General features: G+C 46.3%; 1 protein-coding gene across 2 annotated transcripts; it reads left to right on the plus strand.

Moving 5' to 3' along the window:
- Positions 1-53: 53 nt before the first annotated feature.
- Positions 54-27,911, plus strand: LOC135211924 (arginine/serine-rich coiled-coil protein 2-like; the record flags this gene model as incomplete). Of its 2 annotated transcripts, XM_064245161.1 has the most annotated exon segments (5): positions 54-251; positions 10,847-10,906; positions 23,983-24,143; positions 25,025-25,111; positions 27,783-27,911. In XM_064245161.1, coding segments are annotated over 5 exon segments (503 nt in total), but the record flags the coding sequence as incomplete, so codon positions are not given.

Here is a 27,911-nt window from a genome sequence, read left to right on the forward strand (position 1 = left end):
ATAGAGCAAAAATATACCACTCTGCCTCTTTTCAAAATGTCGACTAGACGCTCCCTCGTAGCCACTCCTCGACAGCCTCGGCGCCAGCAACCGAAGACCTTCGTCGTCCGCCATTTTGCCGAATCATCTGTTTACGTCAAAAGTCTCGTAGTCTCCATGACAGGAATTCGTCGTCGCATTTTATAATGAACGCCTTACAGTCCTATTCTAGTGACGACGACGAGTCAGGGAACGAAGCGCCTGCCAATAAAGTAAGGTTTATAGAGTCCCGGCCGTCGTTTTTGGGGGTCGTTTCAGCGAAAGTCGTCGCTGCCTTTTGTGTTCGTTGTGTACGCTTCGGCGGTCGCCGTATTTTGCAGGCCTCTGTTTGTGTCGCTTTGGGATACTTTAGGCTTTTTTTTACCTAGTTCATACCATTGTCACCCTGAGATGTTGTTTTTCCCGTATTGTGTCGCTTGCGATGTAAATATTACAATTATTCTAATGGAAATTTGTCTCCATTTGATCGACGTCCATCATAGCGTACCCATAGGGGGGATGCCAAGTCGTATTTAAAGTATATTTGTATTTGTCTCTGGGGGGTATTTTAAGCTTATTTTTACCGTAATTTAGGGCACCGTGCCATTACGAGTCGTTTTGTGTCGCTTACTAATTCAAATCTGTCGCAATTACATATTGAGGTCCATATGTGGGATGCCAAGTCGTTTTGAAGCTTTTCTTTTTGCTGTGGATTTCAGCATGGGTATTATTTTAACCTCACTTTAGGCCTTCATGTGCTTATAAGTCGCTTTTCGTTGCTTGATTTAAAGTTGTCGCTCTTTGATTAGCCTAATGTCTGGGCTACACGCACTTCAGGCTATAGGCTTTTATAATTTTTTCTCTTGTGCGTATCCTCCTCTTTCCATTGATGAGTTTTTTGTTTTTTATTTTCAAAATTGGCCATCCTTAAATTTAGCCGAGTTATGGGTATATGCATTAGCGCACATTACCTCGGACAGTGAGGGTTAGGGTAAAATACCAAATGTCGAAGCAACACCTCAAGACCTCTACGTTCCTCTCGAGTTAAGGTTTTTCTTCCAAGTCGCAAATTAAGGCCATAATTTCCGATTTTCTTGAAAGTGGTTGCACTATGGTAGAGGCCAGCCATTCGATATTTCCTAATGCTTATTTTTTAGAAAATTGCATTAGTTTGTCTTTATTATAGCAGATAGTAGGTAGTAGTGATCTTAACCAGTAGCCTAGGCCAGATTAAAAACAGTTAAACCGCCCCCTCAGTTTGGCTGTGTGTCCTTGGTATGACAACGGTAGCTGTAAACCAGGGAACTAAAGCTAATGACAGAGACACACACTTCTACATAGCCTGCCCCCCTCAGGTTAGGCTGTGATATAGTCCAGGCAACATACTTAGGCAGTATAGGGTAAACAACCGCAGTTGATCCATCGTCATCGTGTGGCTCGGCCTTATTCACTTGATATTTAATTGGTGAAACAAGAATACAATTACATCGTTAAGTATACCATTCTAAAGATTGAAGGTTCGTCAAAATGATGTGATAGTATACGAAAGCCCCATACGAACTAAAATAAGCGTGTGAGCTCTTCGTAAAATATGTTATCAAGGCAGTTTTGAAATCCAATATGGCAGCAGTTGCGTGACTGACTGTTCTAACCACAGACAATCCACCATCTTTCCCAGCCTTACCAGCACTCATTTGAACAGTGTTAGCGTATACTATATGTAGCGTTTATTGATCTTACTCAAGATTGCAGTTGTAATCAGCACAATAAAACAACATTTTGTTGCCTATATTAGTGAAAGTATGAAACTTTTTCATTCCTGGGGTCATGGTTTGAACTGAAATTCATTTTGTTCCGATACGTAATACAAACCCTCGGTCCTTTAACAATAGGAAGTAGCTAGCGGCAGCTGGAACGGTCGTAAGCTTCGAACAAGGGGAGAACGGTAGTTAACTGCTTGTCCGATCGTCGCGCGCCGCGCGACTGGGAGGTAAACAAATCACTTTTGCTTTCGGCCGTGTGTGGATAGGACGTGCTCGTCATCGCTCTGCCCGCTTTGTCGTTTGCTTTGAGTTTGAGTATTTGCCCTCTCTTTCTGTATAAATCAGAGTGATTGTAAGTACTTTGCATTTCTTTTGTTAATCATTATGATGAGTGAAGAAGAAATGGAGATTTCACCACGCCCCCCGGTCGCCCGTAGAGTGTGTCCCGGGCTGGAGGGGCGTAGATGTGGAGGATTCAGATCGTTTGTTGATGTAGATCCTCACGAGGTTTGTACTCGTTGTCGGGGGCGAGAGTGCTCCCGCAACGAGCCCTGTGTAACGTGTATGCATTGGTCCGAGGCGCAGTGGGTGCTGTACGAGGGCAGGAAGAGACTTAGGGCCGCCCGAAGAAGTCATCGGAAAAGTCCAGTGACTCCTTTGGTAACGGACACTTCGTCCTCTTTCCTGCCCCCCGGCCAGCCCCCACGTTTCGCGCCTTCCCCTGCGGGGGGGGGGTAGCGGAGTCCTTCTCCTCTCTCGATCCGTCGAGTGTGGAGGAGGGCGCCCGCTACCCGGACGTCCAGTTGTACTCGGGGTCTTCCGTCCGCTCTGGGGGGGGTTCTTCTTCCCCCAGGCGCGAGGAAGCCCCTCTAACTAACCCGACTGTTGCTTCCGCAGGTGTGCCATCAGCGAAGGACGACCTGGGACAGGTGTGGGAGTCGCTGGGACTGCAGGGCATGGGGAGTGCCGAGCATACAGGGGTTGATTCAGCGGTTGGCGGGGTCGGCAGTGGTCACTCATGGTGCGGTAACCACTACAACAACCACAATCTCGACACCAGCATATGAGATGCCACCGCATCTGGTGTATACACCACATGTTATGTCGGTGACACCCACGGCTGCAATCCAGAAACCAATTCCTGCCGTGCCAAAGAGGACGGTGCCACCGCCACCTGGGTTCTTTGTATTGCCGACCCCGGACTTCCGCTGCCCAAAGAGTACCCCCCTGGACCTGCCGCCAGTGCCGAGGATGACGGTAGCTGCCGACAGGACGCCTGGCTCTCCTGTGGTACCTGCCGTGCCTGCCGTACCTGTTGCTGTCCCAGCCGCTCATTCCTTTTCAGATCAGGTGCCTGCTGCTCATTCACTTTCAGATGTTCCTGCCGTTCCTGCTGTTCCTGGACCTGTTCCTGTTGTTCCTGCTGTTGGTGGTGCTGTCACAGTCTCAGGTCTTTCCGGACAGGTGCAGTCGGGCCCTGTTGCTTCGGCAACTGCCCCGGCTCCCTCCTGGATGGAAGACCTGACGTCTGTCCTGCGGAGCCTGGCGAAGAAGAAGAGGAAGAGGAAGAAGGTGTCGTCGTCGTCTTCGTCGTCTTCTTCGTCGTCTGCTGCCTCTCCTTCCCCTTCGACTTCTAAAGCTAAACAGCCGAAGAAGAAGAAGGTTGCCTCCTCCCCCCCTAAGAAGACTCCTTCGGGATCTTCTAAGGGCCCGGCTCGCACAGGCGAGCTGGGGAGCTCTTCTGCTGGTCCTCCTGTTCCTTCGGGAACGGGGCCCGTCACTTCTTCTGCAAAGAAGAAGTCGACGGGGACCAGAGGTGCACCAGCCTCGGCTGGTGCGTCCTCACCTGGTGTTAGCGGTTCTGCCGCTAAACCAGGTTCCGTCTCGGCCGCTTCTCGTTCGCGAGAAGCACCGAGTGGACGCTCTTCCAAAGAAGACCGTCCAGCCAAAGTTTTGACGCCCGAGCTCGCTCGCCGTCAAGACAGCGGCGCGGAGCAGAAGACTGGCGAGAGTCGTGCACACGACTCTCGCCAGGCCAGTGGACGCTCTCGCAGCGATCAACTGGCTGCTCGGGCTGACGTGACGGTCGCTGACCGGCCATGGGGTTGAGGCGAGGAAGGAGTCCCGCGCGGCCGCCGGTACCAGCCACGGCTGGTACCAGCGGCTCGAGCGCCGAGAGGACGCTGGCCGGTCTCGACGCGAACAGAGAGCCTAGCAGGTCACCCGTCCGCTGCTCCCGATGGGACCGGGCGGAGACGGTGACCAGCGGCAGCTCGCCTGACGCTAGAGATCGGTCTCGACGTTGTCTCAGCCGAGCCAATCGCCCCAGGCGAGCGGCAAGGCTAGGCCTGCTGCTCGACCGTCACCGCCGCGGGTTGACGATCAGCAGCAGCCCTCCACGCACGCTGGTCCTGCCAGCGAGCGAGGGGGGAGCGTCAGGTCTGCCTCTCCCGTACCTTCAACCTCCTCGGGCTATACCGGGAGGAGCGATCACGAGAGGTGCGCCGCTCGTGACCCAGCTATGACGCCGTACGGCTCAGGCACGGTTTTAGGACCGACCAGAACGTACGCGCAAGTAGTTGGAGGCGACCGTCAGGGGTCTGTCGCTGTTCCTCCTTCTGAAGGAGGAGTATCGCGGGATATGCTCTTGCTGGAGGGGAATGGACGGTCCTACTCCACAAGACGCTGTAACTCCCGAGATACAGAGGAACTTTGCGGAGGTCATTAAGCTGATGCGTCTGCATAATGACCTTGCGGAAGGATCGCCGCTACCACCGGCAGAGCCCACGTCCCGGCTCGAATCATTTTGGGGTCCCAAGAGGGAGCCCAAAATGATGGTGGGGTTACCGCGATCTGAGCTTGCAGACTCGGTCCTGGATCAGGTGGAGAATCTCGTCTCAGGACGGGAGGACTCGCTAAAGTCCGGACGGTCTTCTAAGCTGCTTCCTCCTCCTCTACAGCGGCAGAGGCGATTCTACGTGCCTTCGGAAGACCCGATACTGCCGAAACAGGTTAACCCGGAGTTAGCGAGGCTGACTCCAGGTGTGTCCCTGCAGCAGCTCCTGTCGGAGAACCTATGGTTCTCGCAGCAGGAGGCACTTGCCCTGGAATCTACCGCTATGGCAGCATTCCAGGCAGTTTCCTGGTTGGATTTGTGGTCCCTCACAATATCCAAAGTAGCGGCCGGCTCTGGGAGCTCTGCTCTCGAAGACGACGCTCTTTTAGGAGACTGTGCCAGTCTGGAGGAAGAGCAACCTCTTACCTCGCCCATCAGACTGCTAACCTGTGGGCCAACTTGGTTCTTCGACGTAGGGACGCAGTCCTTTACCCGAGTGACCAAGGGGGCCGGGCGTGTGAGGCGGCACTCGGGCTTCGAAATGGACCTCTTAGGAGTTCCCCAGCTCTCTTCCCTGGAGAGATGGTGGACGCTGCGGTGGAAAGGCGGCGCACTGACGAGAGTGACCGCTTAGTTCACCAGGCAGTCTCGAAGGTTACTGGGCAATCTCGAGCGACTGCGGCCAAACCAAAGAGCTTGGCTAGCGCTTCCACGGCGGCGAAGACGGTTGCACCGTCCAAACCCCGTGTGAAGACTCCTGTTGTTTCAACTTCTGCTAGAGGAGGCCGCAACCAGCCCTCCTCCCAGCCCTCCTTTCCCCGAGGGGGTGCTGGAAAGAAGTCGAAACGAGGTGGGAAACGCTAGGGACGGCGTTCCCCCTCACCTGCTGCCGGAAGTGGGGGGGTGCCTAGCGAGCCATTGGGCGACTTGGCAGCGCTACGGCGCCGAGAACTGATAGTAGACGTCCTTCGGGAGGGATATCTACTACCCTTCGAGTCTCGGCCCCCCCTCATCTCCAATCCGGTCCACCTACAGACCTATGTCCGGGGATCAGCAAAGGACAACGCTCTTCGACAGGAGATCAAGACCATGCTGGCGAAACGAGCTGTAGAAATCGTGGAGGACCAGTCACCGGGCTTTTACAGCCGCCTCTTCCTAGTGGAGAAGGCATCGGGGGGCTGGCGTCCGGTGATAGACCTCTCTCCCCTGAACCGCTTCGTTCGCACGACGCGGTTCACGATGGAGTCGGCACGCTCGGTGCTCGACTCGATCAGGGGGAACGATTTCATGCTTTCAGTGGACTTGAAGGACGCGTATTTTCAAATACCCATCCATCAGTCCTCCAGAAAGTACCTCCGCTTCATCTTCGACGGGACGGTGTACCAATTCAGGGCACTTTGTTTCGGTCTCTCAACCGCCCCACAGGTGTTCACGCGAGTGTTCACTCTGGTGTCGGCTTGGGCCCATTCGCACGGGATACGTCTTCTGAGGTATCTCGACGATTGGCTAGTCCTGGCGAGCTCCCGCTCACAGTTGCTACAGGACAGAGATCGACTCCTCAAGTTTTGTCGCGATCTGGGGATCGTGATAAACTACGAGAAGTCCGATCTCGAAACCCAAGCAGAAGATGAAGTACCTGGGTATGCTGATAGACACGGTAGCAGGGCAGGTCTTTCCCGCAGACTTGCGTATCAGCAAATTCAGGGAGGCAGCCGGCCGGTTCCTGTCTCGGCAGGAACAGGCAGCACAGCAATGGCAAGTCGTGATCGGCCATCTGTCGTCACTCGAGAAGTTAGTCCCTCACGGGCGTCTTCACCTGCGGTCTCTCCAGTGGAGACTAAGGGAGAGTTGGTCTCAGGCCAAGGATCCTCCTTACTTTCCCGTGGCTATCACGGACAAGGTGAGGGCAGGACCTAGCCTGGTGGCTCGACGACAAGAACCTCTTTAAGAGGAGTGCCCATATGCACTCCCCCCCCCGGAGATGCTTCTGTTCTCAGACGCATCGACCGAGGGATGGGGCGCACACCTGGAGGAGTTGCTGACTGCAGGTGTGTGGGACCATCACGAAAAGCACCTTCACATCAATGTCCTGGAACTCAAGGCGGCGTTCAACGCTCTCCAAGGAGTTTCAGGACCGCTTGGTGGGACACTCAGTGGTGTTGATGTGCGACAACACCACAGTAGTGGCATATGTCAACAAGCAGGGGGGGCTAGTGTCTCTTCCGCTCCATCAGTTGACGGTGCAGGTGCACGAGTGGGCCACGGCTCACTCGATAGAGCTGTCAGCACGCTACATTCCAGGCAAGAGGAATGTAGTAGCAGACAAGCTCAGCCGTCGGGATCAGGTGATAGGGACCGAATGGTCTCTACACCAAGACGTAGCGGAAAGGCTCTTCAACCTGTGGGGGCGACCGGTCGTAGACCTGTTCGCCACCCGGCACAACAGAAAACTTCAGGTTTCTTTTCAGCTGTGCCGGACCCATGGGCAGCTGCAGAGGACGCTCTCCAACACCCCTGGGACAACCTCTTCGCTTACGCCTTTCCTCCCTTCTGTCTTGATTCGGAAGTGATCAGTCGAGCGCTGGTCACTCCCAATCTCAGAATGATCCTGGTGGCTCCCAAACGGCCTCAAGCCGTTTGGTATCCGGACCTGCTGGCTCTTCTTGCGGACGAACCGAGAGAGCTACCCACTTGGCACAACCTTCTAGCCCAAGCCACACGTAGAACGGTACCACCAAGCAGTCCAGTCCTTCAACTTCACGGCTGGCTGTTATCCACCATCTCTTGCGAACGAGAGGCTTTTCTCGTAGCGCAGCAACAGAGATGGCTGGACACGTCCGACAGTCCTCTGCAGCTGTGTACCAGGGGAAGTGGGCCGTCTTCTGTGGTTGGTGTCGTAGACAGGGTCTGTCTCCTCTCAGAGCCACTCTTCAGCAGGTAGCGGATTTCCTCGTGTTTCTTCGCCGAGAGAAGCTCCTCTCAGTACCCACAGTTAAAGGATATAGAGCAGCACTGGCGCTCGTCCTAAAACTGAGGGGACTGGACATCTCGAATTCGTTCGAGATCTCCTTGCTAATGAGGAGCTTTGAAAGGTCTTGCCCACCCAGGGAACTCAGGCCCCCTGCGTGGGATGTGACTCTCGTACTTAGGAGTTTGACTCGAAGACCCTTCGAGCCACTCCGAGAGTCGTCAGACAGGGATCTGATTCTCAAGACCCTCTTCTTGCTGGCCCTGGCATCGGCGAAGAGAGTAGGGGAACTACATGGCCTTTCTTATGATGTTAAACACACCAGAGGCTGGGGATCTGTGACGCTCGATTTCGTCCCGAACTTCGTAGCTAAGACTCAGAATCCGTCGATCCCTGACGACAGGTTCGAGTCTTCACGATCCCCTCCCTTCTGGACTTCACCGACAACGATGCGGATGAGATGCTGCTTTGTCCTGTGAGGGCGCTACGGCGCTATCTGAAGAGAACTCGACATCTCAGGCCTGAGTGTCGACGCCTCTTCGTTAGCACTGGGGTTACCAAGAAAGAAGTTTCCAAGAACACGCTTTCTTTCTGGCTGCGTGAGGTGATCAGGAGAGCGTACGAGGGCTGATGGTAGCAACGACATCCGTACGCTCCGACCGAGAGCCCACGAAGTCAGAGGTATCGGACCCTCCTTAGCGTTCCGTAAGAACTTCTCCGTGGCGCAGGTCCTGAAGGCAGGTGTCTGGGCCAACCAGACCACCTTCACGTCCTTCTACCTTCGGATATTGCCCACAAGTCCTTGGATACTTTTTCCTTGGGACCTGTGGTGGCTGCTCAACACGTTGTGTAAGCTTACCCAGCACCCGAGCAGGCAGAACAGCATCGATTCCTGGTATGACTGGGAGAATGAATGTGCGAATAAAGAGAGAGTGACTGGCTTCTCTTCACCATCTTTCTCTACCTCTACCTGTGGGCAGAGGGATACGGGTCGTTACCTCGCTGGAAGGGAGTCAGATGCAGGTAAGCTATTCAACAGAGCTCCATCCTATCTCTTTAACTAGAGATAGGAGTGTATATCCACCACTTTCTCCAACAAGGGGGAGAAAGAGGATGCCTACATGAGACAAACCCATTACTTTACATTTGCTCATGTAAAGGAAAGTTCTTACAATGCTAGTACCAAAGAGATACTCTTGCCTCTCTCTTAGTACTCGGCCCAGAGGTCTGACCATTGATCCTGCGGTGCACACCCCGATCAATCGGACAGAGGCTTGGATCCCTCCCTCGCTCTTACGACCAGGGAGGCATTCCAGGGATGGACGAACACCAGTCTGTTCATCAAAGACTCAGATTCCTCCCACCAAGAAGTGAGTCTTCCTATTGTTAAAGGACCGAGGGTTTGTATTACGTATCGGAACAAATGACAATTTGTCGAAAATTGCATTTTTCCTAACTATACAAACCTGAGGTCCTTTACATATAGTCCCTCCTCATGCCACCCCTCACTCTGCGTATTTTGCATGGGCCAAAAGCAAAAGTGATTTGTTTACCGCCGCGCGACGATCGGACAAGCAGTTAACTACCGTTCTCCCCTTGTTCGAAGCTTACGACCGTTCCAGCTGCCGCTAGCTACTTCCTATTGTTAAAGGACCTCAGGTTTGTAAAGTTAGGAAAAATGCAATTTTCGACAAATTGTCATTTTACCTTGCAATCGGTGGTTTTATCCTTACTGCCATCACAACTGAAACTCCACAGTGCTTATTTGATTGTTATTATACAGGTTTTGGTCTTAATTCACCCCAAATAGCACTTGAACTACGTTGCTGTTCCTGGTTCCTAAGTGCTCACTCCACAAACACAGTTACAGGCAGCACACGAGTACGCAGTGTATGAGGTGCAAAGCTTTATTCCCTTAATTGTTTACTTTAATCATTATTTAGTTTAACTTTACTTTGTTACTTCAAAATTTTTATTTAATTCATGTCTATTATCCCTTTTTTGCAACCAAATTAACCCCGAAAAATTACGAATATTTCTGATGTACTTGCAAGCAGACGACGCAACAAAAAAATGACTCTTCGTTGCCAATCTAGTGGAGCTTCATACATACGCCGATGCATTTACAAACTGTTTCCATGAATTCTAGTTGTCATAGTAATGCAGTAATGATAAAATTGCTGTAATATGTATACAGTATAGTATACTACAAATAGATACGCTAATTTCACTTATTTCCCTGATTTTGTGTAAGTCTTATACCCAGTTTGGAGGGTAAACACATACCAATTGGTAACACTGATAAACAATTGAAGAGTGCAAAGAATGCTGTGGTTCCCTTAGATAAGTAGTGGTTGGAAGTTGTGTTTACGATTGTTGTGATGGAAGTGCCTCAGCATGTATGGGTATAAGTGGTGTGCGGATTTAGTACAGGAAATGGGAAGTTTGTTGACACAAGCGACTCCGCAAACATCGAGATGGCGTCAATCATCGAAACATTTTTAGTTGTAAGTAAAAATTTTGAAAGCATCATGGAGGTAGTGTGCACTTCGTTGGCCACACTTTTCATTACCCTCTGTTTAGTCTTAAAATATGGCCTTAATTTCTAACTTTGGAGAAAATACTTACTTCGAAAGGAGAGTAGAGGTCTTGAGCTCCTGCTATCACCACCAACAACTCATGACTGATGACCATCTCCAGTGTCAGGACATGTTAAACTACTTTTTCGGAGGGTGGCCACAAATGCGGTAGTCAGTGAGTTGGCCAGTCCTGTCGGTTGTTTACCCTATATAGGCTAGGCTACTGTCAGTGTTATGGTTTTACACAAAGGCTCCGTAGGCCGTTGGCTATAGTATTTGCCCCTCTGTTGAATATATAAACGTGAACAAAAGATAATAACTTTTTAAAAAGATTTCGCCTGTACTGCAGTTACATATACGTACCCTTTTCTATTTTTATTCAGTTGAGAAATTTTAATATAATGAACAATATTTTCTGTCAGAGCTCTTTTAGAATTACTGGCCAAAGTAGAAGAGAATTGTTATCAGAGATAAACCTATCAGAAATTCATTTAATCTTGACAGTGTGATTCGTCAAAACAATCATATTATGTATGAAAAACATCCCGGTATAAAAATGTATCATTTCCAATTATATATAAACATGCAGCCTTTACATCGACCGTACTTGACAAATGTGTAGTGTAAACCAGCGCTTTCTTATTTACAAGTGATAGTTCTAACCTTCCCCTTTTTTCTGCAGAGCTGTAAAACTGGGGATCCTGGCACGAACTACGACGATGTCGGAATGGATATAAGTGAGGTAGGATATGAATGCAGGTTTGACCGTCTTTATACAGATTAAAAGTATACTGTACTTCTACTATTTTATATGTAACATGTACTTTTTTATATTGTTTCCTTTTTTTTGTTTTGCTTATGAAGCACTGTATTGGAAGTCAAAATAGTTGATTTCTACTCCTTGTTCAGGAGGCTCGTGGGTCTCTTCCCTCTGAACTGAAGATTTATTTGTTTTTTATTTTATTTTAAATTTTCATAAAAGAATGAACCAAATTCAAATCAGGATAGTGCCAATATCATATCAGTAGGCTGTCTTAGGGTAGACTGGAATATGGAAGAGATTTAGATTTGGTCATTACCATATAGGTGAAGAGACCTAGGGGCAGAAAAAATTAAAATGAAGTCTTTAGGTAGGCTATTGTTAAATATTAATTCACTGCCTTTAAAATCCCTGAGGGTAGATATCTGAATATTTAAAAAAGAACTCATAAAATTATGCCGTAACTGTGGACGCCTGTGCGACAATATAAGTGGCCGGTGAGTGACTGGTAGCCTCGGTCATTTGCTGGTAGATTCTCTGTAAAAGCATGAAGTGATATACCCTTGGTTAGGTCATGATGACTGCTGCCCCCTTCTATTTTATCTCTCCTTTGTCAGAAATTCAGTTGACCCACTTCTCCGACTCACTTGTCCATAGAATCAGTAGAGAAGTGAAGAAGGCACATCAGAAGGCCTTGCTTGCTCACTCGCCACTTTTGGGCGAGAGCTAAAGTTAATAAAAAGAAGAGAAGAAAATAAAAATCCTCAGAGAGAGACTTGAAACTTTTCCCCATATTTTTATTTTGAATCTGGAGGATTTTGGTGGGGTGGTAGGACGTGTTGGGGGGAGGGGATGAGATTAGCTACATGTAAATATTACAGCAGCTTTTTGAGTGCATGATTAACCAAAGGCGAAGCAAAAAACAAGTGCGGCAAACAATAACAGCTCAAGCACTATTATGACAACCTATGAAATTCGTTTGATATTAACACGTTCTGTTGATGTACACAAGTCGGCGGAGACTTCTGCGACTTTAGGGCACCTTGGTTGGAGCACCATCCCTCTTGCCGCGAGACCCTAAACCTTACAAAAAAGAGAGATGTAAGCACAGGGTAAGCGCAGGTGAGTAGCGTAAGTACTTACGAGTTAAGGACTACTTTTAAGGTTTTTCTGAAGTTTTTTATTTTAAGTCAGTATTGTTGTTTGGAGATTCTTTTTCAACAGCGTTGTGCCAGTATGCTACATTTTTATTTTTAAAGAAAGTACTCAAAAATATTGTCTGGTTCTCCACAGTTGAACATCATCACAGTTAATGATTTTGTTGCAGATTGAAAAGCTGACAATAATCATTCTGATACCTACGTTATAGGTTAAAGTAAACACATCAATTTATAGGGTTCAACACGAAGTGAATTTTGCCTCTCTCCACTCTCCTCTATCCTGGATGCTATCTGATTGAGCTCCCATCAAATATTTCTACGTTCACGCCTTTTCTTATGACATCATGCGCCATCCTTCTAAAGTTTAACTGCTTCCATACAGGCAGCCCCCAGTTATTGGCGATCCATGGCGCTTGTTTAGCACTAAAAATTACAGTTGTTCCGACACGGCATACAAACCTTCGGTCCTTTTACAATAGGAAGGTACTAGCGGCAGCTGGATAGGTCGTAAGCTTTCGAACAAGGGGTTCGGTAGTTAACTGCTTGTCCGACAGGCGCGCGCGCGCGACTGGTAGGTAAACAAATCACTTTTGCTTTCGGCCTGCTGGCGTGTGGACGTGTATCATCGCTCTCTGCCCGCTTCATCGTCGTTTGCTTTCGCATGATTGTGTTTTTCTTTTTCTATTTATCTAGTGAAACTGAATTGTAAGTACAATCATTTCATTGAATTCAATTGTGAATTAAAGGATCTTGGTTTCACCACGCCCTCCGATTACCCGAGTGCCGGGACTGAAGGGCGTAAGTGCGGGAATTCATTTTCCCAGAAATGATCCTCGTATTGTGTATGCTCGGTGCCGAGGGCGGGAGCGCTCGCTCCGAGCGTAGATTGGGTTGGAAATGTGTAGATGATCGTAAGTAAGTGTCTTTTCATTTATATTTTTTTTTGACCTGTATGCCCGTTGCCGAACGAATGCGCTCGGCACGGAAACTTATTCAGTATGGAAGTGGAATCGCAAGTACAGTATTCTTTTTCATTTTCATATATTATTTTGATTGTAGCAATACTCATTTTGGATCAGTGTCCGAGCTTACCCGGAAATTGATCCTTCCCCCTTTTTATTTTTGAATGAAGTGAAATCGCAAGTGCAGTTCTTTTTCATTTTCATTTTTTATTGAGATTGCATTGTTTACTGGGATCAATGTTTCCGCTATTCCCGGGAATTGATCCTTCCCCTTTTTATTTGTATGAAGTGAAATCGCAAGCGCAGTAGTCTTTTCATTTTCATATATTTTTTTTTTGATTGCATCAATTCATTATGGATCAAGGTTTCCAGAAACCTTGATCCATAAAGGTAAGGAATGGATCCTTTCACCCTTGCGCTCGGTACCGAGGGCGCAAATGCGCTCGATCCGAGCCCTTATTCATTGTGAAGTGAATCGTAATGCAAGATGCATTTTCATTTTATTCCTTATTATTGATTGCATCAATATTTATTTGGTTCAAGTTCCGCTCAGTCAGGGAATTGATCCTTATGCCCTTGCATTCGGGCCGATGGCACGATTGCTCTCGGGCTCTTATATTGTTGTTGGGTACATGGGTACTGTGCGGGGGTGGGGAACGAGAACCCCCCCCCCCCCCCACCCCCCCCCCCCGCTCAGCTCCCACAGATGGCCCTTCCCCTTGGGGGGGGGGGGAGGTTATCGGCGTTCTTCTCCTGCGCCGATCCGTCGAGCGCGGGGGAGGGCGCTCGGTGCCCGATGTACAATTGTATTAGGGGTCTTCCACTCGTTCGGAGAGGGCTCACCCCCCCGCGCGAGGGGACTTCCCCCCCCGCGCGAGGGGACTTCCCCCCCACTAATCGCTACTACTGTTATTTCCGCAGGTGCTACTGCCACGAGGGTGGACCTTGGTGAGGTATGGGCGTCCTTCCATTTTGCAGGGCGTGCTAGTGTCCAGGGGTGGGCTGCGGTTCTATGTCTGGGCCTACTGCGGTCACCCATGGAGTGGTGACCACGCAACCAGGTGACGACGTCCCTCCTCACCTGGTGTACTCGCCTCACGTGGTAACAGTCTTGCCTACACCCGCTGTGAAGTGCCGTTCGCCGTACCGAGCGCGTGCCGCCGCCGCTCGTGGTTGCCGCGCTGCAGCGACCACACTTCCGCTGCCCTAGAGCTCGCCCCTGGACCTGCCGCCGGTACCAGGATGTTGCTGGCTGCTGCTCCACTTCCTGTGTTTCCGGTTTGCTGCCTGCCGTACCTGTCCGATTCTGGGCTGACTGTCCAATGCAGGTTGCTACTCTGGCTGTCCCGGCCGTTGCTGCGCTGGCTGTCCCTGCCGTTGCTGCGTTGGCTGTCCCTACCGATGCTGTGCTGGCTGTGCCTGCTGTTCCTGAGATGCCCATACCTGCTGATGTCGTCCCTGTTCGTGGTGGTACTACCCCAGACTTTGGTCTGTCTGTACAGGTGCGTCCGGGCCCTGTGGCTTCGGCTACAGCAGCCCCGGCTCCGCCCTGGATAGCAGATCTTACGTCTGTCCTGAGGAAGCTGACGAAGAAGAGGAGGAAGGTGTCGTCGTCGTCGTCTTCATCTTCTTCATCGTCGTCGGCTGCCGCCTCTTCCCCTTCGACTTCTAAGGCTTCACAGCCGAGGAAGAAGAAGGTTGCCTCCTCCCTCCTAAGAAGTCTCCCTCGGGAGCTTCTCGGGACCCGTCTCACCTCGGTGGGACGGGAGGGTTCCTTCCGCTGGTCCTCCTGCTCCTCCGGGAGCGGGGCCCGTCTCTTCTTCCGCAAGGAAGAAGACTACGGGGACCAGAGGGGTACCGGCTAACAACGGTACTCCCTCGCCTGGTGTCAGTGGTTCTGCCACTGCATCAGGGTCCGTCTCGGCCTCTCGTCGTTCGCGGGAGGTACCGAGTGTACGGTCGCCTACAGCGACCGTGCAGCCAGGAACCAGACCTCTGAGTCCGCTCAGCGTCAGGTTCACGGCACGGGGGCGGAAGACTGGTGACAGCCGCTCATGCGACTCTCACCAGACCAGCTCTCACTCTCGCGGCGAACAGCTGGCTACCCGGGGACGTGACGGTCCACGACGACCACGGGCTGAGGCTGGGAAGAGGTCCTCCCGTTCGCCGGTGCCAGCCACGGCTGGAACCAGCGACGTGACGTGCCGTGAGGACAAGCACCGGTCTCACTGTGACAGTGGAGCCTGCAGGTCGCCTAACCGTCGCTCTCACAGAAAGCGACCGGGTACGGCAACCAGCACCAGCTCTTCTGACACTCGAGATCGGGGCCGCTGTGCTCAGTCCAGCCGTTCTCCACAGCGAGACGGTTCGACCAGGCCTGCAGCTCGATCGCCACCGCGGGTTGACGATCGCCTGCAGCCCTCCAAGCCTGCTGGTTCTGCCAGCGAGCAACGAGGGAGCGTCAGGTCTGCCTCTCCCGTACCTTCAACCACCTCGGGTTACACCGGGAGGAGCGAGGTATTGAGGAGTGATCGTGAGGGGTGCGCCCCTCATGATCCCACCACAACGCCCTACGTGCCAGGCACGGTTCTTGGACCGGCAGGGCGTATGCGCAAGTGGATGGGGAAGACCGAGAGGGCTGTCGCTGTTCCCCCTTCTTAGGAGGAAGGTTCTCGGAATATGCTCTTGTTCGAAGGGCTTAACGGTCCCCACTCTGCAAGATGCTGTGACTTCCGAGATCCAGAGGAACTTTGCCGAGGTTACGGCGCTGATTCGTCAGCACAATGACCTCGGGGAAGGATCGCCGCTCCCACCAGCAGAGCCACGTCTCGGCTCGAGTCGTTTTGGGGCCCGAGAGGGAACCCAAATCGACGGTGGGTCGGCCGCGATCGGAGCTTGCCGACTGTGTTGAACCAGGTAGTCTCTCGTCTCCGGACAAGAAGGCTCTCTCAGTTCTGGACGGTCGAACAAGCTACTTCACCTCCTCTACTGCGACAGAGGCGTTTATACGTGTCTTCGGACACCGTATTTAAATACCCCTTCGGTCCTCCTGAGGTTTCGACCTCGACGAGGACTGGAATGAGTCGGAGCGGTATCGGCTCTCTACTGTCAGGTGTCGATCAGCCCCACCCAGACGACGTTCACAGTGGCGGCAGACACTTACCTACAGTAATGAGTTCGTAACCCTCCTCGGGAAAACGTTTTCTCCTGACGATACGTTTTCCCAGGCTCTGAGAGGCCATCGCCGTAAGGCGATGGCTGCTCCTTTTCTTCTCCAACTGCTAGATCCCGCTGGGGGGAAGGCGAGCCAGTATCCAATTCCTCCCCCCATTCCCTCTCTCCTTACGGCTACGAGGGAAAGGGGAGGGATCCTACAGAGATTTCTCTGTAAGATCCCACGTTAGGGGCTGCGCTACCGGGGGGGACCTTCGGGTCCTACCTGACGTAAGCCGGTCATGAGGAGGGATCCTGCCCCTTTCTCGATTTCTACGGGAATCGAGAGGACCACCAGCCGATATCGTCTGACGAATTCGGTGGGGGTTTGCGCAGAGTGCTTAGAATTCTACGGAATTTTCTAGCGCACTCAGAGTGTTCGAGTTTTTTACGATCTCCAAACACTCAGGCGAGACCACGGTCCAAAGTGAGCGAGAATCCCGATAATTGTTACACGATAATCGGGAACCTCGCTTATGCTCGAATTCCTGTAATTTCTAGCATTTTGGAAGAAGACCGCTGCTGAAAGAAGAGTATCTCACAGTAGGCGCTAAACCTGCCTGGAATAGAGAAGAACGGACGGGAACTTTCCAGTTTGGCTTGAACTATCGTCTTCGGTATTCTGTTCACCATTGAAGCTTTCCTTTGGGGAAAGACTTCTCCTTCACTCTCTTGAATAAGAGAACGAAGGCGGGTCGATCTCCAATCCTTATTCTCATTCCTCGAGGGGAAAGAATTTAGGATGGAGGTCGTGGTACAGAACCTAACAAATATACTACGTATATTACCCTCGCGACATGATTCTTTAACAGTTGAATTGTCCGTGGGGTAGGCGCATACCGTTAGTTAACTCTACGGTTTGTGACCGAGACGAATTGTATCGTTAATTGAACTGCAACTCGGGGTTGCCTGCAACCTCCCAGCAGTTATCAGTTTCGATTTTAGATACTTGGTATTGTCATGACAACACCAAATCAGCTTTTGTATTTACCGAAATCCGTTTCGGTTAAATATAATTGCTCGAGCGTATTCTTTATGCTCGATGGTTCTAGCCGAAACGTATTCCTTCGTGGAATAATGGATTACCTGGCAACTCAGGATGACGAGTCACCGAGAGCTACTGCGTATTGAACTGCCTGATAGCGGCTCAGTATCAGCTAGGTCTCGGAGATGCACGGTCGGTTACGTCTCTCTCCCCTGGTTGGATTGACTACCGAACCGTATCTCTGCCCAACAATCATGGACTTAGGTCTCTGATTAACGGGGATTCTCGCAATAATGAAGGACCATCTACTGCTGTGACGCTCGATTTCATCGCCTTCGACATTGCGAGAATTTTCAACAGAGATATCTCTTGGACTCTGTCATCTTTCTGTTTACCGCACGGTTAACAGAAGTCTGTACTAGTCAACCGCTTGCATCGCACTGCGATAATGCGAATGATTTTTGCAGACATCTGAGTTTGTCTTCAAAATATCTCGTATTCGTAGGTGTGCAATTTCATTGCTCGCCCCGATTAACAGATATGTCAGAAGACATCGCCTACTCTCCGACCTGACAGCTCTACTTCCAAATGTTCAGCCCATGAGAAGCAGTTCTTCAGGCAGTAGTTCCCTGTCTTCATTACTGGAAGCGCTCCGCTTTTATTGCAACTACGATCCTCACCGGACAGCAATCAATAGCGGTTAGCGTTCTCAGTCTTTGTAGCACAGGTTCAGAATCTTGAGAATCCTTCTCTCGGTTCAGCTGTGAAGACGTAGGTTGCATTTTCTGTACACCTTCGTCCTCAACGTCACATAGTGTTGTTCTCCTTACCCGAGAATCAACTATACTATGAGATATCTTGCCATCAAGGACCTCGGTCTCTAGAAGGCAATTGACTTTCGCCTGTGGGCACATGCCTTAAGAGAGTCATCACCTTGCCTTCTGGCATCGGTGACGAACAAATTATTTGTTTAGTCTCTTGGCATAACCCTGTTAAGGCGAAGGTCACGTGACTTGCTCGGGTGCTTGGACAACTTGCCTCCTACCGAACGCAGTCAGTAGGCAGCTGTCAGAGCGCCCAAGTCTGTTACGAACTTCGCTGTGTGGACTTAGTTCGGTTGTTCCATAACAATCTTTTCTTCGTCCTAACGGCTTGTCACAAGATTACCCCATTACCATCGGAACAACCCACCATTGAGTGTCGGTGTCCTATCCACTACCGAGAACAACAACTTCGCTGCAGACGGATAGACCAGTATGGGTACAGGACATCACCGAAGTCGAGAAGAGGGATAGGTCATACGACAATTCCCTTCTTTTCCTCTGAGGTAATTGCATGACTTTGCCTGCGAAGTCAAGCATCAGGGGATGGGGATTCGTGACGCTCGATTTCGTACCGAATTCGTAGCGAAGACTCTGAACCCTTCGGTTCCTGACGATCGGTTAGAGTCCTTCACAATCCCCTCCCTAATGGGCTTCAACGCCTTCGATGCGAAGGAGATGCTGCTTTGTCCTGTGAAAGCGCGACCGCGCTTTTCTGAAGAAACTCGACATCCCAGGCGGAGTGTTGAAGACTCTTCGTCAGCACCAAGATGACCTAGAAGTACACTCCCTCGAGTTACACAAGAACTTCTCCGTGGCGCAGGCTGAAGGCAGGGGTCTGGTACAACCAGACCACTGGCACCTCCTTCTACCTTTTGGATATTGCCCACAGGTCCTTGGATCGTTTTCCTTAGGACCCGTGGTGGCTGCTCAACACGTTGTCTAGCTAACCCAGACCCTAGCAGGCTGAACAGCATCGAGTGGTGTGACTGTAAAAGAAATAGATAAGTGAATGAGAGAGTGACTGGCTTCTCTTCCTATCTTTTTCACCCCTCTACCTGTGGGTAGAGGGATACGGTCATCACCTTGCTGGATAAGGACGAGATGCCGGTGAGCTACTAGACAGAGCCCCCCATCCTATCCCTTTCACTAGGGATGGGGAGCGAATATCCACCACTTCCTCCATACAAGGGGGGGGAAGTGGATGCCAACAAGAGACAAACCATAACGTTGTTGCCTCTTGCAAATAGGAACTTGTTCTTGTTTGCTGGTACGAAGAGATACGCTTGCCTCTCTCTTAGTACTTGGTCCAGAGGTCTGACCATTGATCCTGCGGTGCACACCCGATCAATCGGACAGAGGCTTGGATCCCTCCCTCGCTCTTACGACCAGGGAGGCTTCCAAGGTTGGGCGAACACCAGTCTGTTCACAAAAGACTCAGATTCCACCCACCAAGAAGTGAGTCTTCCTATTGTAAAACAAAAGGACCGAAGGTTTGTATGCCGTGTCGGAACAAATGACAATTTGTCCAAAATTGCATTTTTCCTAACTATACAAACCTGAGGTCCTTTACACATAACCCCACCTCATGCCACCCCTCACTCTGCAGTTTTTGCTTGGGCCAAAAGCAAAAGTGATTTGTTTACCTACCAGTCGCGCGCGCGCGCCTGCGGACAAGCAGTTAACTACCGAACCCCTTGTTCGAAAGCTTACGACCTATCCAGCTGCCGCTAGTACCTTCCCATTGTAAAAGGACCTCAGGTTTGTATAGTTAGGAAAAATGCAATTTTGGACAAATTGTCATATTTTTGGCGCCATAATGCACTGATTTACAGTTATTGGCTCCGATACGTATCTAACGGAGGTCCCATTGACCGGTTATTGGTGCCAAAATCCAGTGATCGGGCCCATAAGTACCATAAATCGCCGATTTTCGCTTATCATCAGGCCGTAGGAACGGAACCCCCGCCGATAACCGGGGAATGCCTGTATTTACTGCTTTCCAACTTAACTTCTCCTCATCTCATCTCATCCATTGTCCAAACCATCCTAATCTTCAAGATGTCAGCCTGTTTTCCATCTGCTGTATGCATATCTCTCCCCTATTCTCTCATATGTGATACAATCATGCCCTGGCCCTTAATCTCAACATTATAAAGTCACACATTTTCAAACCCCCCTCCATTTCCTTTCTTAGTGTCCCATTTGTTGCTACATAAAGTAATTACGGGTCTTATTTACAGTTAAATCTTGTTCCAAGACACTGTAAAAGGTTAGCAAGGAAGTATAGAGTTCTGTAGTTAATTCATAAATGGATCTACTCGGGAGACATTTTATCTTCTGAGAAAGGGTTACTAATTTCAACTTTGTACAGCCCTTTAGGGCGGTTAGTGCTGTCTGGTACCTCACTGTAGGCATTACTTAATGTGTTTTGCAGTGTCCCTTGTGCATCTAACTGCAACCCCCTTTCACTGCTTTTACTTTTCTTCTGTTCATATTCTTCCATCTTACTTTCCACTCTCTCCTAACAGTTGTTTCATATTGCAACTGTGACGTTTTCCCCCTGTTGCACCTTTCAAATCTTTTTCCTCTATTTTCGTATCGGCACTAAGTTACCTCATAGGTCTCAGTGCTTGCTGGGCCTTTGTCCTCAATTTTATATTCCGTTTCACTTGCTCAGACACAGTTTTGATGGGTCAGACATTTCATTTTGTTCTAATTTGGGTTTGTGGAAGTCACTAAGAATTCAAACGAAGTCAAGAAAGAACTATTGTGATGATCATTACTTTCTTCAACAAATGATTCTGTAGCATGTTGACATGACACTATCTTATAGTATGGTTTACATCCCCCTTTTAGAAATATAAGTACAATGTGAAGAGAAGGAAGGATGGTGTGTATGTGTACGCACTGTTATGAAACACAAGAGGCAACGTGTATGGAAACCGTGACGATCGGATTTTGAAAGGGTCATTATTGACTGCTTTTATTATTACTGTGTTCTTTTCAAAGTTAACACTTGAAAGATACAAGTCACAGAATGAAGGTGAACATATCAAAGGTGTGTCATAGACTCAATAGGAATTTTGTGTTAACTTGTTATCCAGCTTCTCATTTCTCAGGATGACTTTGTTGTTGGGTAGGGCAAGTGTTGATGTGTACATATTAGTATGTATGTATTGCATTAATTTATAGATAAACTCAACACAAACAAGTTTTACTTACAGATTTTTTATATAAGATTTTAGTTTCGAATTTCATAGCATACGGTATTTATCAAACAGGTATTTTGTATTCAATTTTGCAGGCCAGTTTAGGAAATATAATTCATTGTACAAACAATCAAATAATGTGTCCTTCTTGACGAATTATTATTCACGTCTTGATTAGGCTGTATGCTTTATAAACAATGACATTGTGTAAAGAATAGGTACTTATCAGTGTGGTACTTAACAAATAAGGCTGTGGATTTTCAAGAATTACAAATTTGAAGACTTTATTATACTTTATTATATTTAAAGGACTACAACTCAAATTCTCCTTGTGTCCGTATTCATGAATTGACTTGAGTGAAGATTGGAGCATGTGGGATTCAGCTCAGTCATAATCTTTCAATGTCATAGGCTTCACAGTGAAATGTCAGCTTCATTTAATGCACATTTTCATGGCCGCACTGACTTGCAGCATTTTTTTTTTTTTTTTTCATATAGTCAAAAGATGGTATTGTACCTGGGTTACTTGATATTTACCAGTTCTCTTGAGCCTTCTGAAATTGCAATAATGATGAGGTTAGATTTCTGCTGGCTTTTGAAACTTAACCAGTCGATGTCTCATTTCAGTGGTTATATGACCACATTCAAGTTTTCAACTCCCAAATATCATATGACAGTTTGCTATGATAAATTCAGTATTTAGAGAACCCTGCCCAGTATAAACAGTGCACACAGTACCTAACTTTCTCAGTTTGAGTTATATATGTATGTTTGGTGACCAACAAAGCTTAATTTAATCAGCTATAGAGAGTCAAATTAGGAGAAAGTGAATAAGTTAAATGCTGTGTTTTATGTACATATGTATATGTAAACATGTAGAGGAGATGGTAACCTGTTTATTGTTATTACATTGTTAATTGGCATAGATTTGATTTGTTATAGTGTTAGCATTGCTAGAGAGAAAGAGAAACAGGCAGATAGGGGAAGATTTGATTGCAGTCATTTAATCTATTTTGTTAATGAAAAGGGTGAACTAGTGAACACATTGTGTTATTTGAGGGGCCTTCTCTTGTGTTTCAGATATACTTTTTAAAGGCAGTTTGCGCCCAGAAAACACAGCTATTTCTCTGAGATTTAATGTCACTTCAGGTGGTCAGGTAATGTTTGATTTTCCTGGGAAAAGAATAAAAGAGAAGAATAAAGCAATTATTAAAAAAGGTGTGAGGACCAAAGGAGGCCTTGAAAGAGTGAAAAAGGGGACCTGACCTCATCACAGTGCCCAGGAACCTGAGGCAGTACGAAACTGGGTTACTTTTAAGTGCATGGGTATGTGAGTCACCTGGTGGCATTCTGTGTTTGTTTGTCTATCATTTGCCAAGTGGGTGAAAGTTTTCAATAGATTGCCCAGAACCAAGGATTGATTGAATGTGCCTTTGAGAATTTCATTTCAATGTAATCCTCATGCTGTACTACTGTGTCATGTTTTGCCGTTCAAATGTCTCCGACGTTTTAAGTCAGATCTTGTTTGTTATTCAATATTGACTGCTTGATTTTTATGTCTCCCTGCTGCTGTAAGCCAGATTTATTACAATACAGAGTTTGATGTAGATATGTCAAACAATTTGGTTTCAAACAGGCATTTTAAAATGGAAGATTCAGTAGTTACACCACAACTGGTGCAATATATACGTACCTTTACAATTTCTATTTTCCTTTGTCAAAGCTGCTTTATCTTTCATAGTGGTGTTCATGCACTGATTTTGATAAAAACAGTTGCTATTTCGGTGATAAATACAGCTGTAATATGTAGTAAATCAGAATACGTATTTCAAGAACATACTGTAGGTGTTTTGACTTGGCGGCTTCAGACAGCACTAGAGATAACTGCCAGAGATCATTTAGTAACATCGCTTTCCTTTAGGGTACTCTGTTCATTATACTGTCAGGATGTTGTATAGTTTCATTCTTTATAACTAGCACGAGACTGTTGTTCATGTATATGGCTTTACATTGTGGATAAAGGTCATTGTTCAGTTTAGGCATATGAGAATATTTCAGGCAAGTTTGGGTTATAATTGCTAGCACTTGCTTTTCATTGGTCTTTTGATGAGTTTCTAGATTGGGATCATAGTTAAGAGAGAGAGATGTCTATCTTGGTTTGTTATGCTGTTGTATTGTGAGAGTACTTTTATAAACGAGCCAAGTAGTTACAGTAGTTGAGAAAAAAGCCACTGTATAAAACCAACTTCAAATTATTGAAAATTAAACAGGAGCTTTTGACCTTAATAAAGATCCTCTTCAGCTGTACCATAGCCAAAGAGGACCTTACTGAATGCCAAAAGCTCTTGTTTAATTTTCATGCACTTCAACATGATTGTATGCAGTGGCTTTTTTCTTAACTTTCCAAGAAAAACACACAGAATGTGTTTTGTTGACTTTATAGTTACAATAGTTTTTTGGTGTGTAGGGAAGCCCAAACCAGGGTAATGTTAAAAAAAGGCATGCAGTTATTCAGTAGGAAGACATAATCATCTTTTGTAAACACATTCATACATAGACATCATGAATTCACAGGACACATTATCTTCCTCTTAAATAACTGATATAAGTCATTTGTACTATTACTGATTTCCTTTGACATGGGTTTACAAACAAATACTAACTCATGTTTCTCCCTCCATTGTTGACTCGACACCTCCCTACAGGATTCGGACGATGAGGCAATCTCCAATGCCAAGGAGAAGTCCGGCAGCAAGGCGGGAGCAGATGCCAGCAGCGCCCCTTCTACGGTGCCTCCAAAGACCGGCTCTTCCGCAGCAGATAACCTAAAGAATCAAAATGACGCCAAAGAAGGACAGAGATCCAGGTATGTTTGGAGTAAGGACAAAGATTTGATTATTTGAGGTGGATGTATAATATTGATGATGACTCGTGTTTGAGGTAAAACAGAAGCGGCCCTTTCATTATTGCGTAGAATTGGATGACCTACCCTTATGCAGAGCAGGAGTTTAACTCTGTACGTGGTAGGGACACATCAACCTTGAAATTATTTTCCTAGCAACAGTAAAGACGACTTGAATTGAAATCTTCCTTTATTTGTATTTGTTTTTTGTTTTTTTGTTTTTGAGCCACCTTGAGAGTGTTAAAAGTTTAACTAGGTCAACTAACTAACAATATTTGTTTACCCAACTCAAAGCAGAGATTTGTTATAGATTATAGTATGCTTGATGCATTATTTTACTGTTCATGTGGTAGAAACAATTTTTTTTTTACATATATAAATTTATAAAGGTTACTTGAAGACTCGTGTGTCTTCAGTATAAAAGAGTATAGAAGATGTACCAGGTACGGGCAAAGAAACTTCATAATGTATATTTATGAAGCACTGGAAATTCATGCACCATTTTAAGTTGTGGCTTTGGTGTTTATTATTTTATCCTTATTGTCAATTCAAGAAAATTAAAAGCTTGTAAAAAATTGCTTACATTTTTGCACAAAGATTTAAAATTGTATTTCACCCTGTAGATGTGACTTCTTCCATTGAGTGGATTCTTACATAGGTAGATTATTAACTTTTTAAAGATTTATCATTGTTTGGAGATCAAGGCATTTACATTTTAGAAATTTAGGGTTGAAAACTCATCTTTTGAGTTTAGAACTTTTTTTTTTTTTATCTCTCATATGAATATCTTGAGTTATGGGGTCGTTCTGTTAAAGAAATCTCTTTTTCGTGGTTTCGTCTTTCAGTTTACAAGAACGCTTATTGGGTATAGCTAGTGGCGGACATAGGCTGTCCCAGGATGACCGTGGGGGCACAGCAAACCGTAGAGAAAGGTATTTGCTAGTGATTATGTAATTAACGTTGCTTAGGTTCATAGAACTTTTGACTTCAGTCCTTCTTACTTCCCTTGAATGAAGAATTGATAGGTTTCGAAGGTAAGGTGAAATGGGATTATTCAATGTCGAGTGTAGTAGTGAATCAAGTCCCCTGCCTTTCTCCAGCTTTCTCTCGAAAGCTTTTCCTTTGGGTTAGAGCAACACTTCGCAGGCTGTGCTATTGTATGTACATTTCTATATCGTGCTTTTTTTTTTAAAGCTGCTAGAGTTTTTATAGTTGGGAATCGTGTATGTTATGCGTGTTGAACATTTTGTTAATAATTCTCGGAAAGCTTTTTTTTTTCTTTTTGTAGTGAATTAGTATTTCAATTATACATATACTGTTTGCATTGGATTTGATCAAATACATTATGCAAAGACATTTTCTGTCTAGAACTTTCATTTGCCTATGAAATTGTGGCCAGAAATTTCCTTTTTGAATCCCAAAATATTTTGTGATCGTCACTTCTTTTATTAATCCTTGAGCATTTTAGTTTGTATGTCATAAAGTACATTATTGCATTTGTACTCTTTGAAAATTGTTGTTGAATTCAGTTGGCCATTTCACCGTAGGAGGTCAGTGCCCCTCACACGGTTCACTGGAGACATTACTCAAGGTTCTTTGCTTGCAGCGTCCCTTCAGCCCCTAGCTGCAACCCCTTTCATTCCTTTTGCTGTATACCTCTATTCATATTCTTTTTATTCCTTATTACTTTCCACCCTCTCCAAACAATTGATCAACATTATTTTCACTGAGTGAGACCTCATAGATTCTGGCACCTGGCCTTTGGCCTAAATTTTATATTCCAATCTAGTCCAGTCCTGTTTGTCATTCCAAATGATTCACAGAATTCGGTTGTACAAATGCTAGAACTTTCATCAGTTGTCAAGAGATCAGCTAGTTTGTGTATATACTGTACAATCAGTTTCATATTTCATGTATATACATACAATATATATACAGCAACTAGCTTAGAGTTAAGAAACATCTAAAAAATCTTGAAAAAATCCTGCATTGCATATTGACTGTCAGCTATGTAGACTATCACCTTTGTATTCTTGCATGACATTTGGTTTTAATTTTAACTACGTTTATAATTTTTGTTTTATATTATACAGAGTATGTGTTTCAAATTTACAAATTCAGATACAGTAACACCTTGCTGGAATGAACAGTGCTTCAGGACCCTGTCTGTTTGGTCCCGTTGCTGAATAACTACTGGTTTCATGCAATGTAAAAACACCATACAAACAAATCCAGTGTAATTGGTTTCATACAGCTTACAGTTTGTATAAATATATACATGACTTATGGCCTTTGTACTATGCAGAAATGTAATTTTGTAGCAACTCAAAAGAAAGACTATTAGAATTGTGACCACAGAAAGATATATTGAACCAGTTGTATATTTGTGTATCAAATGTACTTTGGATGCCTTCACTGTAGAGTATAACTGCATAAATAATTTTTCCTAATTTTTATGCCATAGTAAACCTTTATGATAATGACAGTCATAATTTTGATTAAACCTGGAATCCAGTCTCATCAGCCCTGAAGAAATTCTCTGAAAGGTGTAATAAATAAAGACTTCAGTCTTGAAGAATCTGTCAAAGCATGGTATTACTGTCACTTCAGCTACTCCAAACTACATTGTACAAACATTAGAATGACAGTTTCAAATTATTTTTCCCTAAAAGCATGAAGTTTTTTGTGCATTTTTGAATGGCGTATTTAGTCATACTTGCTTGGAGTTGTAGAACGCTGGCTTTTTATTGTTTAATTTATCCATTACTTTGTTAATTCTGGTTCATAAAGAGTAAACTCCTGTATCTCTATGTTGTGCAGTACTTGCATTGCCTGGGAAATAAAGACTGAAACAAGAATTCTCTTTTGTTTGGGTCAGAGATATTCGTCCTAGTACACATATATATATATACACCGATTGATATAGAATTCAGATATCTTGATATCCCTGAGTCATTCCATACTATGTACCTAATGTTTTTGTTTTGTAGTATTGACTTTGCTTTCTTGGAATAAGTACACTCAAGTCATTTATATTTATTTATGGCATAGACCCAGTTTTATACCGCAGTTACATTAGTTTTAATATAGCCAAAATTTGTATTTTTATCTTTTGTACTCTTGAGGTGGCTAATTTTCTTTTAAAATGGAAAACTTAAAAAGATGCCTAAGGTAAAACTTGGTGGATCAATTATTTTTTTGTTGGAATGTAAGATCATCATTATGGCGCTTAAAAAAAAGATATGACTTGATTCCATTCACTTAAAAATACTCGGAGTATGTAATGTGAGTTTTAAATTAGAGAACAGGATACTATATGTATTTGAAAATAAAACTATAGATGGAGCTCTTGAAAATCTGTTTGATTTCCCCTTTCAGTCTCTAAAGTTTCTTGTATAGTTTTATTTTCAAATATATTTATACCTTCAGTTTCTCCATTAACCCCCCATTGTTGAATCTTCACTGCTTTATGAGTACGAAATACCTTCGTATGTCAAGTCTTTACCAGAGGGAATGAAATTGCTGCACTTTTTTAGTTTCTAGTTTTATTTACGATGTCCGAACCCCCTCACTTATTCTTCCGTTGCTTTTCACCCAACCAAGTCGCTCTAGTCCCTCACGCAACAGGGATGAACACCAGCAGGTCAGGAAATCAAAATCCAAGTCGCCAAAGGCAAAATCTCCCAGGGCTCATTCCCCTTCCAGAAGCGTTAAAAATAATCACAAAAAAAG

This window comes from Macrobrachium nipponense, chromosome 40 (assembly GCF_015104395.2).
Source record: "Macrobrachium nipponense isolate FS-2020 chromosome 40, ASM1510439v2, whole genome shotgun sequence".
NCBI classification, from domain to species: Eukaryota; Metazoa; Arthropoda; class Malacostraca; order Decapoda; family Palaemonidae; genus Macrobrachium; species Macrobrachium nipponense.